This window comes from Dendronephthya gigantea, unplaced genomic scaffold, assembly GCF_004324835.1.
Source record: "Dendronephthya gigantea isolate DGI-Jeju-01 unplaced genomic scaffold, DenGig_1.0 000203F, whole genome shotgun sequence".
Classification (NCBI taxonomy): Eukaryota; Metazoa; Cnidaria; class Anthozoa; order Malacalcyonacea; family Nephtheidae; genus Dendronephthya; species Dendronephthya gigantea.
This window is the reverse complement of record NW_021163213.1, coordinates 314,457-326,041: the sequence shown is the minus strand read 5'-3', so window position 1 is coordinate 326,041 and position 11,585 is coordinate 314,457. Positions and strand designations below refer to the sequence as shown.

Sequence of the window (11,585 nt, the reverse complement as noted above, 5' to 3'; positions counted from 1 at the left end):
TTTTTAGGTTGCATGGTTGGTAACTCATGGTTGGTAGCACCATCACAGTACTTCAGCAAGAATTATATAATAATGGTCAAACATGATTGAAAGTTTGACCCATAGCAGTTTTCTGAGAATTCTAACCTGTTAAACGTATCTTTGATAATCTTAGATAATATTGGAGTTTCTCATTCCAGGACAGCTGAGATGGAACATCACTCTTATCTTGAACAATATCACTTTGTTCAACACTTGTATTAAGACCAATATTTAAACTTGAACTTGGTTTGGTGAATGTTTCCGTTGAGCTGATTGCTTCTTTAGTGCATTGAACAAGATAACGACATTGTAATTGATGCTGAAATATAAAAAATGTAAGATATGAATAATGGTCTTTCTATAAAATACCGCCAGGGGCACCGGTGAGAAGCAAGCATGGGAAAGCCGGAAAACCGGGTGATCGTTTTTGAAGTGTTTTGCAGTGTCTGGAGTTCATTTACATATTTCTCTGCAGCTGTGTAGATACATTTCAATATTTTAAAAAATAAAAACAGCTCACAAATCATCACAGGACCACAAATCCCACCTACCCAGCCCAAGGTATGTTTTGTGAGATCGGTCTGTCACACAGTTCACTTCTTAGGACGAGCACGTAAAACTATTCAACTGCTGGATAAAAAAATATACTTACATTAACAATGCATGGCCTAATCTTCCAACCTTGAGTGGAGTAATTACTTAAAACTCCACCTCCAATACCATACTTTCCCGTCTGAGGACGGTAACAGGAACACGTTTTTGTATTCTTGGAAAACGGTGTTTTTAAGCACTTCCATGGCACATAACTTCGTAGGAATGCCAAACGGCATTGTGTCTTTAACATAACGTTGTCGTCTTAGCGTTCATTCTTTTGAATTGTGAGAAAATAACACAAAATTGATGGTTTTCAAACTTAATTTCTTGTCAATTTCGTAACTATTTCGAAAGGACGGCCATTTGTGCCCGCAATAAGCATGCGGAAGTAGCAGAAACTTTATTTAGGAAGGAATAAAATGTGTTTTGTTGCAAATATTGCATCTGAAGGTTGAAAGGTTGAAAGATAACTCTCTGGAATTAAATATTGCAATGGGTAATAAAAGGAAAATGAAGGAACGAAGGGAAGAAAAATCCCTGGCAAATAAAGAAGCTTACACAAGAATGAACTTTTTGTATCAGGTAAAGAATTAATTGTGACAAAATCTACAGTAAGAGATTGACCAATCATAGCACAGCATAACTGTATAATTGTATATTCGTTTAGGCTTCCCAAACAGTTTTAATGGAGAATCCACAAAATGTAGAGCTTTCAAGATTTTATATCTTCACTATGAAAAATATTGGACAAAAATTGCTTTGTAAGATGTAGGTTCACGCACAGCTAACTTTACATTCTGGACTTCAGATGTTTTTTAAAAAATGACAATCACTTCATTTCTTGAATAGAGACCCATCCATTAAGAGAACAGTCTGCAAATATTGTCACTCAGTTCTTATTCCTGGTGTAACATCGACGGTCAGAGTTAGAGGTATTAAAATGCAACACTAAACAGCAATGTGCCTTATTTATGTTGTTATTTACCTATGGTGTATTCTATTTTAAACTTAGGGAAAAGAGAAAAACATGTGGTTGTAACATGCTTGGACTGCGGGACGTTAAAACGATTCAATACTCGTAAGAATTATCAACTGTGGTGTGAGCAACAAGAGAATGAAAACACACAGGAAGCAAAATAAAAATAGAAACTTTGTTGAAAAAAATCACCTCATTCTTTGGACAATATGCTCCCTAAATGAAGTTGTCAGTCCTTAAATATATAATTATATACTATTTACTTTATTTATTACCCTTCAAAATAGTTACCACATTATAAAAAATAAATGCCAAAATTATATTGTATTAGTTCAAAACCAAGTCTGCCATCTTAACTTCAGCATTTCAACTCTTTTATATAACAAAGTTTGATTGCAATGCTTCATAAGACAAACTAGTTTTTTACACACATGATTATTTTCATTCTTAATTTATCTCTTCACTTCTTCCACCCTGGTTCCATTTCATGTTGTTTTCTTCGTGAAGCTCAGAGCGGAAGAGAATATTCAGAATCTTGACTTGCCTGGTGATGGACCATCATTCAAAAACTCATGTCCAAGACCATTTTTACAATTTCCACATTTTATCTTATACGCATTATAACCTTCTTTGTGTTTAACAACACTATTGCTGTGAATGGTGTCTGAAAATGCAGGCCAAGGACTTGAATGAGAATATTTCTTCTCACTGCTGAATAATTCATGTCCACATTTTGAACATACATAAATACCTGAAAATTAGAAAAACACAGCATGAACGGCAATACAGTGATATTACTTACTTATATTACTTTCTTATATTCTCAAGTTATTTAATAACTAAACTTTGATATACAATATCCATATTATTGAACGAAAGTTATACCAACCATCAGCAAAATGATTTTTATATTTCTCTCCCCCTGACCAGCCACAGAAACTCATTATTTCCTTAAATCAAAAGCTTCAAATATATTGACGATCCTTCGTATGTCCTCTCAGAATAAAACCATTTGTCTTGGGCAAAATGAACGACTTTTAATGATACTTTATCAAGAAAATGTCATTTCCGACCACAAAAAAAACTTTGTTATTATTTTACGCAAGAATATGGTTAAACGTCATGTAATACAAAATTATACATAGCTTACAGTTGCTTACAGTAGAGTATGGTGACAGCAGGGCTGGTGACAGATATGGTAACCAGATGGTAAAGGGTATACTAGAACCACATTACAACAAGATCCGCTGTAGTCAGTCGCGACTCTGAACTACCTCTGAAAACAATTTGGTTTTTAAACCAAATACACAAAAATTTCCTATTTTACTCCGGACAAAGTGATATATTTCTGGCAATATAACGAAGTGAACTGTTTGCCATATTATTGTACCTGATAAAACAAGAAAACTAGTTTAATAACCGGCTGGCTTACGCATGCTTTAAATTAAAATGATTTCAAAACAAAGATAATTCATAAATATTTCATTAATACAGTAACATTAAGCACACACGCCTGAATAAATGCTCGAAAACTATGATCCGACATATCATATGTGTACGTAACGACAACACTGTAAAAGCATCTTATAAGATAATATAAACCGAGGTTCATGGACAACACGATGGGATGGAAATCTTGCACTTGGCATGACACGGAATTCAAACGACTGGTTAGCTCTACCTCCAAGTTATATCTCACAAATCTTATCGTTATTTGTGTTGTTAACATTCTGCTAACCATTTCAAATATTTGTTTAAATACAATCACAATTTTAGCCTATTTTAAATCAAAAGAATTGAAACAGAGAAAGTCCTATTTTCTAATAGCATTGCTGTCCTTTAATGACCTGACAATAGGAGTGTTGGGAACTCCTAGCGTTGTTGCATTGGCGGTGAAAACTTTAGTAAAAGATGATGAATGTACTGTCGATATTCTATTCGAGCTCACTGCCGGGAGTTTATCGGCTTTTTCCTTCTCAACATTATTTGTGCTGAACTTAGAGCGCTATTTGTGCATCGCTCATCCATTTTTTCATCGTAATCACATGACGAAACCTAAGCTGTTTGGAATGGTGAGCCTTCTATGGGCATCAGCATTATTACTTATCTTCTCAAGGTTATTCATAGACACTGTGATGAGATACACAAGAACCATTGTCATCATCATTATGGTTATTCTATCAGTGTCTATGTATATCTCAATATACCGAAATTCACGCAAGACGACACAGCTCTATCGTTCACAAAGGCATTTGAGAGCAAGCAGCACCCAAGATCTCAAACTGGCAAAATCTTGTGGAATCGTCGTGACCTGCACGATCATCTGTTTCACTCCATACGCTATGACAAGCTTCTTCAAACCCAAGGCTGACGATCTAGTCTTCGCAATGGCATCAGTTTGGGCGACCACCTTTGCCATGGCCGCGTCTTCCATCAATTCAATCATTTTCTTCTGGAGAAATAGAATCTTAAGGCATCGAGCAAAAAGAGTTCTGAAGTGCAGGGCTTAGCAATGACTAGGGTTTAACGAAAGAAAATAATTAAGTGGTCTTATAAACATACACTGCAATATACCAAATCTTGCCAGAGTCGAAACATTGCTTCTTGAATAAAGCTTCACTGAATTCGCGAGTCGCTTAATTCTTGGGAATGGTTTTGAAATAAAATAATTGAATAGCTGGTGAGAAAACGACAAGATGCATGCATGATTTAACACTAAAAGCAAGCAAAGAATTTTTTATGTTTGCAAAACGGAAACCTATATTTTTTCTTCATTTCTAACGTTATTTAATCAATGTCAAAAGTTACATTAATAATTAAGAACAAGCTTCAGAACTCGTATTGATTATCAGCTGCTTTGAGGGAAAAACGCTTTCCGATTATTATATCATAATTATTCTCTCTTGAATACCGGGAAATCAGTTATTAAAAGCACCCGGATTAATAAGTAGTGACGTCAAATGACGTAATTGCTTATGTTGTTTTTTTCCTTTTCCTTTTGGGATATTGCTGTTACTTTATTTACTTCAACCACGCTTCAACTTAATAACAAGTCTGATGATGCCTTTATGACGTAAGTCGCTTGCATGCTTTTCAGATATCATTAACGTACATCCGCCGGGCATATCAATGTGTAAAATTTTAGCAAAACTATCCCCGGCAAATACCCGGTTTGTAAGCGTGGTTTGAGACAACTGTTCCTGATTAAGGAGGCGTTTAATTCTGTGCAACTCTAGTCCATTTATAGCCGAGTCATTATAAACTAAACTAAACATAGCAAATTTTGATCATAAATACTGTCAAAGGCTGAGTATTTTCACTGAACTGCGACTTAACTTCAGAGCCTTCTTCAAACCTGATTTGGAAATTCTTCGTTTACAAAACTGCGTCTTTCAATCGCATCTCTGCAGATGTTTCCCCAATTTCATTCGTTATCTTCGGATTCTTAAGACAAGCAAGAAATAGTTTTAATTAAATAATTCCCGTTATAAAAGGTTTCAACATTTCCTAATATACATACTTGCAAATCTGATTTCTCAAATCGTTTCAGAGCATTTTCAGCCCAAAGCAATAATGGTACTCCATCCACTGGCATTTGTAGCCTCATTGGTTTGGTGTTGAGCAGACGAAGAACTCGAGACAGATCACGTATTAAAGCTCTAGGTTGCAAAAAACCATCTTCAATATACTCAGGAACTATGAAGAAACATCATGCACACTAAGTTATCACTACACTTACTTGTATTGTACGCCTTGATTTGTAGTCTTATCTTCCAACATATTCAATTTTTTCTTCACTTCATTAATCATCTTTAAAAACACTGGTGCATCTTCTCGCAAACTTTGAACTAATTTCTTAAAATCTTCGTCAGTCCAGGTGTTGTCAGCTGCTAGGAAAAAAGAGAACGTGTTCAAATACACACCTGGTTGGATGAACAAGTTTCAGTTTCGTAAACACAATAGAATCAAATGCTTGTTATTTTCTTTGCGCACAGCATCGGTTATCGAATCCCTCGAAAGCTTTCTAGAGTTTCTTAACTATATGGAAGGGCTTCTCTATACTAGTCAAGTATGGCTCATCTTTCCCGCAACAGCGTTACAAAAGAAAACCTGATCTAAATCAACTATCCAACACTTAACAAAAAGAGTAGACAACAAACCTGGCCGGTTATGTGAAAGTTGATCGTACTAAAAAAGAATAGAGTCGTGATTCAATAATTATCTTTGGGTTCACAAGGGTCTTTGCTAAAAACGTTGAAACTCCTCACAGGCAAGAGCTCGTACAAAGTTACAAACGCACCTCTCCCAAAATTTGTCTTATACTTGGCTTGTGTTTAAGGCTTGTCATTTGAAGACGTTCCTCTCCCTCATCATCGCGTTGAATGCAACTGGAATAAGATTAAATCAGTTTATATTTCCTGCGAACAGTTCTGACTGGACAGACTATAGACAGTAGGTTAAACTATGACATAATCTTTAAACGAAACTTACAAAAGACATTTGACTTTCTTGCGATAAGAAGGACAAAAAAGACAAAGTGACAGAAGCAACAGAATAATGAGAGTTGAGAGTACTACAACAAGGATTGTGTACAGAGATTTGAGCTTGCTTCGTCCCCTGAAACAAATTGTGAATAAATGAATGGTGAATTAATGATTCAGCATCAATTACCAAAATTAATTATATAATCAAAAGTTTCGATTATTTACAAATAGATATCGATTGTAGATTATCAGATTGATTTGATACGAACCTTTAATAACACACGTTCCGTTCTTACTGCGACTAAAACCACTCTTACACTCACAAGAACCTGTCGTTGCACAGATTTTCGTTGTGCTGCTGCATTCATTCGTAATGGAACATGCTGGAAGAGTAAAAAGTTTCATTTGATCAAACAACGTACAGTCAGAAAACGAATCCACATTAAAAACAAGCGTTTATGTCCCCGTCAACGTTATAAATACATCTGCATGTTGCTTTAGAAAGGAAAAATATCTAGTGATTAGTCAATGTAGTGACTATATCACTGTACAAATAAATCAAACTCACCAGCAGTGAAGGTATACAATCCAGTAAAAATACATAGACCAGACAAAATGAACACAAGAGAACTAACCATTACGAACCAAAAGCTAGTCTTTAAAACACATTTTAAAACTAGACACAGATAAGATAACACACTCGCGTATATCTTGGTTCAGACTTTGGATTCTATATTTGTACTTAAGAGACTATAAATATGGCTAATAGAAAATTATTATAGTTTTTGAATAAGTATTAACGAGATCAGCGTGGTATTAACATTAAACACAATGCTATCGCTCAGGGGGGTGCCACTCAAACGGAATCCAACTGTTGTGAATATGAGCCTGCAACGGTTTATAGTCAGTGGTGATGAGCAGTGGAGAGGTAAATTTTCTGATGTATTCGTGCATGACGTTAACCATTCATGTCTGAAACGTCATCACTAAAATCCATCAAACAAGATCCTCTTATATTTGTTCACTTTCAGCTAAAAAGCTTTCTCGAACTATACCATAAGTTATATTCGCCTCACCAAATCTCAAACGCTGAGGTTTTCGTTTTATTTGATCGGATTATCATCGTAATGTCAAGCACCATTTATTTCATTTTCCAACTGCAAAGTACGATGTCCTGTCAAGCGAGTCTGATCTAGTGTTAAACGAGGTACTAGACCTCACAATAACAACTTTCACACTCATTTCAAAGCCTGCAATGAGCAGACGTTGTCTCATTCTTCTTCTTTTTCTTTCCATTTTGGGTCTTTTTATGAATCTCTTCTTTGACGCTGTCCTGTAGTTGAGTAAAGAAACCGGAGGATGATGTCAGAGAAGAGTCTCGTTTCTTCTCGTCGACAATCGTGCTTGATTTGTCCTTCTTCAGAGACTCCAGAGCTTTCGCCTTGCCGTATTTATTCCCAAGACCTAGAAAGATGCATACGAAAGTCTTTGAAAAAGATGATAAGTAAATATTCATTATTTCCTTATTACCAGATAAGAGTCATCTTTTATCTCAAAGCGACCAAGTGAAAAGGGTAATAGAACCTAATCTATGCAAAGAATGAGTTTTTACCTGGATTAGTTTTCTCAATAACTTTTTGAAGTTTTGCTTTTTCTTTCGCTGCAAAGCGTTGTTTCCGCTTTTTCCCCCGCCGTTCACGATTTCGATCCTGCTTCGTCATCTCTCCCTGAGATTTCACTTCAGTTTTCTGTTTATCAAAGATTTCCTCAGGAGCCAGCAAAGCAGTTTCACTCACGTTCACTGGCGTACATTCTTCGATACTTATTGATGGCACGTTTGAGACGATATTCACTTCAGATTTGAGCTGAATTAAGATGAAACATCAAATATCAAAACACATCTCAATTTAAACACAAAAATCGTAAGCATACTAACCGGTTTAGGAGTAAAATGGAAGTTAGTTAAGGCATCCAATTTTGAAAAGAGAGACTTCATTAATTTCTCAATTTCTTGATGTTCTTCATTCTCTTGTTCTACTTCAGGATTCTCAAAAATCAAATAAACACATGATTGAAATTTTAAAAACGAAAGCCTAGATCTTTTCTCATCAGTGGGAGTGAACTGGCATAAAATGCATTATTACACCTTCATGAACTACCTGTTGTTGAAGATATTCTTTTTCATAGATTTCACTGAGACTCATTTTACTTTTTTCTTGATTAAGAGGCTGAGGTTTTTTATATTCATAAGGTTCTTTCACTGGCTTTTGTTTCCTCTCAACATCATCCCAAGCCTAAGATAACAGATGTACAGTAATGCTCCTTTCATCAAATGTTTGAGATGTTAAATACAGAATACATTAAATTGTACTGGAGGAAATCCAGAGATCCTGGAGAGATCAGGAGATCCGGGAAAGATTAAGAGATCCTGGAGAGACTAAGAGATCCTGGAGAGAATAAGAGATCCTGGAGAGATTAAGAGATCCTGGAGAGATTAAGAGATTCTGGAGAGATTAAGAGATCCTGGAGAGATTAAGAGATCCTAAAGAGATTAAGGAGATCCTGGAGAGATCAAGAGATGCTGGAAAGATCAAGAGATCCCAGTGAATTATAAAACAGTAAACACTACTTACACCATCTTTAATTCTCTGTATAATAATTTCTTCAAGCGTTTTACTTGTCTCCTCAGTGATTACAGGAGCTACAAATAAAAGGAAAATATTATTTATCTCTTGCATCTACTGGTGTTAGAGACAGAAAGAAGCAATCTTACCACCAGCAGTTGTATGATCAAACTGCAAGACTTCCTCTAAAAGGCTGTTTGAGGGTCGAGCAGAAGCTGATATCTCTCCTGTGAGTTGCCACGACTTTGCAGCAACATTGCTATCCTCTAATGCTGTAATTTGTTTCTTCACCTTTTGGGAAAAACATGAATAATTTCTAGTCATCTAGAGGCTGTCATGATTGGGCTGACTCACAACATACAAGCAGTGAAATATCTTACCCTTTCTTGTTGTTTTTCCAATGTTGATTTGGTACCAATATCATCATCAGGTAGAACTAAAGCACTGGAAATTTCTTCTGTCTCTTCATAGTCACTACTATCCTTATCTTGAAAATCATCATCCACACTTTCATCACTCTTCTGATCATTACCTATCTTTTCTTCAGTCAGATCATCAGGAATGTCAAAATAATCGGAATACATCACACTTTGAGAAACATTTCTAGACAAAAAAGAAAACATTACATTCTGTTTTAGACAAGGGACATCTGAAAGTTGCATAAGTTTAATATACCATGTACTTACTTTTCAACAAAATTTGATGTGCCATCCCCTTTATTTAAATCCGTGAAATAATCAATATTTTCATCATCATCACTCCCATCTGAAGAAGCGTCATCTCTGGCATGCTTGCTTTCAAGAAACCTCTCCATTTCGGCCAACTTAAAGAACTGATCATCCACAATGGAACCTTTGAAACTGGTTTTCTTGGGTTTCGATCTTTTTTCAATACTTTTTGCCATCTCTTCATCAGTATTTTCCTCCAGCAGGCTATCAGCATGATTATTTCCACAAGAACTTGACTCAGCCAAATCAGCAGGAATTTCATTTTTATCCAACGTGATCACGTCACTTTCCTTACTCCTACTACATTCTTCATCATTTAAATGCAAATAAATCTCCTTCTTAAGAAGACGTTTGAATCCAGTCTTTATTTCTTGTATCAAAGATTTATTCTGAAGTTGAATTTGTTGCCATATCACCTCATCGTCGAAGTTCATTGGATCCAGTTGTAAACTTTCGAAAGGACAAGTCTCTATCTTTCGTCCACAAATCACCTCGTCTATCTTGTTGTAATTGAAGAGTTCCCGTAAAACAGACAATATCACAGCACTATGTTTCTTATCATAAGTTATAAAACGCTCGAGATTATCTTCAATATTCGTCAGGGACTTACCAAGGGAGGTTAGTTCATCACTGGAAGCTAAATCTTGGATTTTCACGTTGGCGGCCATATTGGATTCCGGAAGGTCCAGTGAACCACTGAGCTATATAATATATCCTGGATAGCTCACTGCAGTGAACTGAACTGAATAGAAGTGGATGCATTTTTTGCCCCCCCCCTTGCAACTGTGAGACAGAGAACAGTTGCCCCTGAATTTTAACACAATAAGGCAGTGTTCTGGGATTTTAACCCAGAGGCCAAACATAAAAGCACTTTTTAAAGAAAAAATATAATTCACTATAGATCTTTGTTTGGCCCCAGACATGGACACTGTTTTTTGCCAAACATGAAATGGAGGGAAACCGGAGTTCCCGGAGAAAAACCCTCGTGACCACAACATGAAATCCGGATCTCAAGTTAACTGGTCTGGTCCGACATTTTGGTATTTTTAGTTGGAAATTCCGCAATAATTAATTGGGGCAGGTTTGCCAGTTATTTTTGTTCTTGTATTTTACCAATTTTTGGAGATAATCTGGCAACCATGTGGACTATTTTTAACGGCATTACATTTATACATTATCAATGTTTTTCATCTGACCAATCTTTAAAAATTGCCACACAATTTTTAAGGGTTCGTCAAATGATCCTGGTGGTCTGAAACATGCGCTTAGATTTATTTAAAACAAACATGCCTAAGGCAATGGCATAAAAAATTTACCTATAGGTAATGGGGATTTTGGTAATATGACCCATCGTTATACTGAAACCTGGCCAAAGTGAAATTGCATTCATCTATTCAAACTGGTTTTGCAAGTCCTTGGCTTATTCATATATCATCATCAAATCCATCGTTATAAAACCTAAAGTGATATTCCTATTAATTAATCTATTGAGATCAGTTGCAATAGCGTGTTCAGGTCTATATTACTACATAGAGATCAGATGCGGAAATAACAGCGTGTCATCCAGTGATCATATTGAGATCAGGGCCAAAAAAAATCGAGCGCGTATAGCCCACTCACTAGACACTAGTCAAATATAGCTGGTATTTAGAGATCAGTTGCAAAAAAGACTCAACATAATTAAACTTGGAAATCAAAATACTACATAGAGATCAGAACAATTGTAGGCGAAGTCAAATTACTCTCTATTACGTCGCTTATTTTTCAAGCAATATTTCGTATACAAGTAATCAAAAAAACACTAAAGACAACTCCTTTCAAAAACGAGAACAAATTTCTTGAAGTCCAGAGTCCCAATTTAGAAGAATTACGGTGATATTTCAACATAATAATATATAATAATAATTAATAATAGATAATTACTCCATGCACAAATTTACTCTAATTAACGTTCATCCTTAATTAATAAACTTTATTCTATTCAAGATTCGAATTTATTCTAACCATCAAAATATCAACCTATGCTATTTTCATGCTTTCCCACAAGCTTCGAAAATAAAAATTGATAAATAGAAATTTATTAAAGTCACAGCTTTCAAGGTACACTCCTATAGATTCGAAGTAAAAAAATCCTTATAATAGAACATAGCTAAACTAA

General features: G+C 35.5%; 3 protein-coding genes across 3 annotated transcripts; 1 reads left to right on the top strand and 2 right to left on the bottom strand.

Moving 5' to 3' along the window:
* The first annotated feature begins 974 nt into the window (after positions 1-974).
* Positions 975-1,784, top strand: LOC114539487 (ribonuclease P protein subunit p21-like). Its single transcript, XM_028560126.1, has 4 exons — positions 975-1,197; positions 1,283-1,383; positions 1,465-1,547; positions 1,628-1,784. Exons 1-4 carry the CDS (start codon positions 1,108-1,110, stop codon positions 1,753-1,755), a joined length of 402 nt encoding a protein of 133 aa, XP_028415927.1. The 5' UTR covers positions 975-1,107; the 3' UTR covers positions 1,756-1,784.
* Positions 1,785-4,358: 2,574 nt separating this feature from the next.
* On the bottom strand, positions 4,359-6,713 carry LOC114539462. The gene is made up of 8 exons (XM_028560093.1): positions 6,644-6,713; positions 6,345-6,458; positions 6,083-6,164; positions 5,892-5,979; positions 5,752-5,779; positions 5,331-5,481; positions 5,112-5,250; positions 4,359-5,035 (listed from the first exon to the last, which is right to left on the bottom strand). The coding sequence occupies exons 1-8, from the start codon at positions 6,711-6,713 to the stop codon at positions 4,967-4,969; spliced, it is 741 nt and encodes a 246-aa protein (XP_028415894.1). The 3' UTR covers positions 4,359-4,966.
* On the bottom strand, positions 6,644-10,096 carry LOC114539499 (U3 small nucleolar ribonucleoprotein protein MPP10-like). The gene is made up of 8 exons (XM_028560141.1): positions 9,386-10,096; positions 9,080-9,302; positions 8,849-8,990; positions 8,709-8,776; positions 8,235-8,369; positions 8,012-8,122; positions 7,688-7,940; positions 6,644-7,539 (listed from the first exon to the last, which is right to left on the bottom strand). The coding sequence occupies exons 1-8, from the start codon at positions 10,093-10,095 to the stop codon at positions 7,319-7,321; spliced, it is 1,863 nt and encodes a 620-aa protein (XP_028415942.1). The 5' UTR covers position 10,096; the 3' UTR covers positions 6,644-7,318.
* Between the last annotated feature and the right edge of the window lie 1,489 nt (positions 10,097-11,585).

Coding starts and splice junctions, on each gene's coding strand:
- LOC114539487 (XM_028560126.1), top strand. CDS start 1,108: ATGGGTAATAAAAGGAAAATGAAGGAACGAAGGGAAGAAAAATCCCTG. Junction 1,384..1,464: donor CAAAAATTGCTTTGTAAGAT/GTAGGTTCACGC, acceptor TTTCTTGAATAG/AGACCCATCCATTAAGAGAA. Junction 1,548..1,627: donor ATCGACGGTCAGAGTTAGAG/GTATTAAAATGC, acceptor TTTTAAACTTAG/GGAAAAGAGAAAAACATGTG.
- LOC114539462 (XM_028560093.1), bottom strand. CDS start 6,713: ATGGTTAGTTCTCTTGTGTTCATTTTGTCTGGTCTATGTATTTTTACT. Junction 6,165..6,344: donor CGGAACGTGTGTTATTAAAG/GTTCGTATCAAA, acceptor TCCTTGTTGTAG/TACTCTCAACTCTCATTATT. Junction 5,251..5,330: donor AATCAAGGCGTACAATACAA/GTAAGTGTAGTG, acceptor TTTGCAACCTAG/AGCTTTAATACGTGATCTGT.
- LOC114539499 (XM_028560141.1), bottom strand. CDS start 10,095: ATGGCCGCCAACGTGAAAATCCAAGATTTAGCTTCCAGTGATGAACTA. Junction 8,370..8,708: donor TACAGAGAATTAAAGATGGT/GTAAGTAGTGTT, acceptor CTGTTATCTTAG/GCTTGGGATGATGTTGAGAG. Junction 8,123..8,234: donor AAGAATATCTTCAACAACAG/GTAGTTCATGAA, acceptor TTGATTTTTGAG/AATCCTGAAGTAGAACAAGA.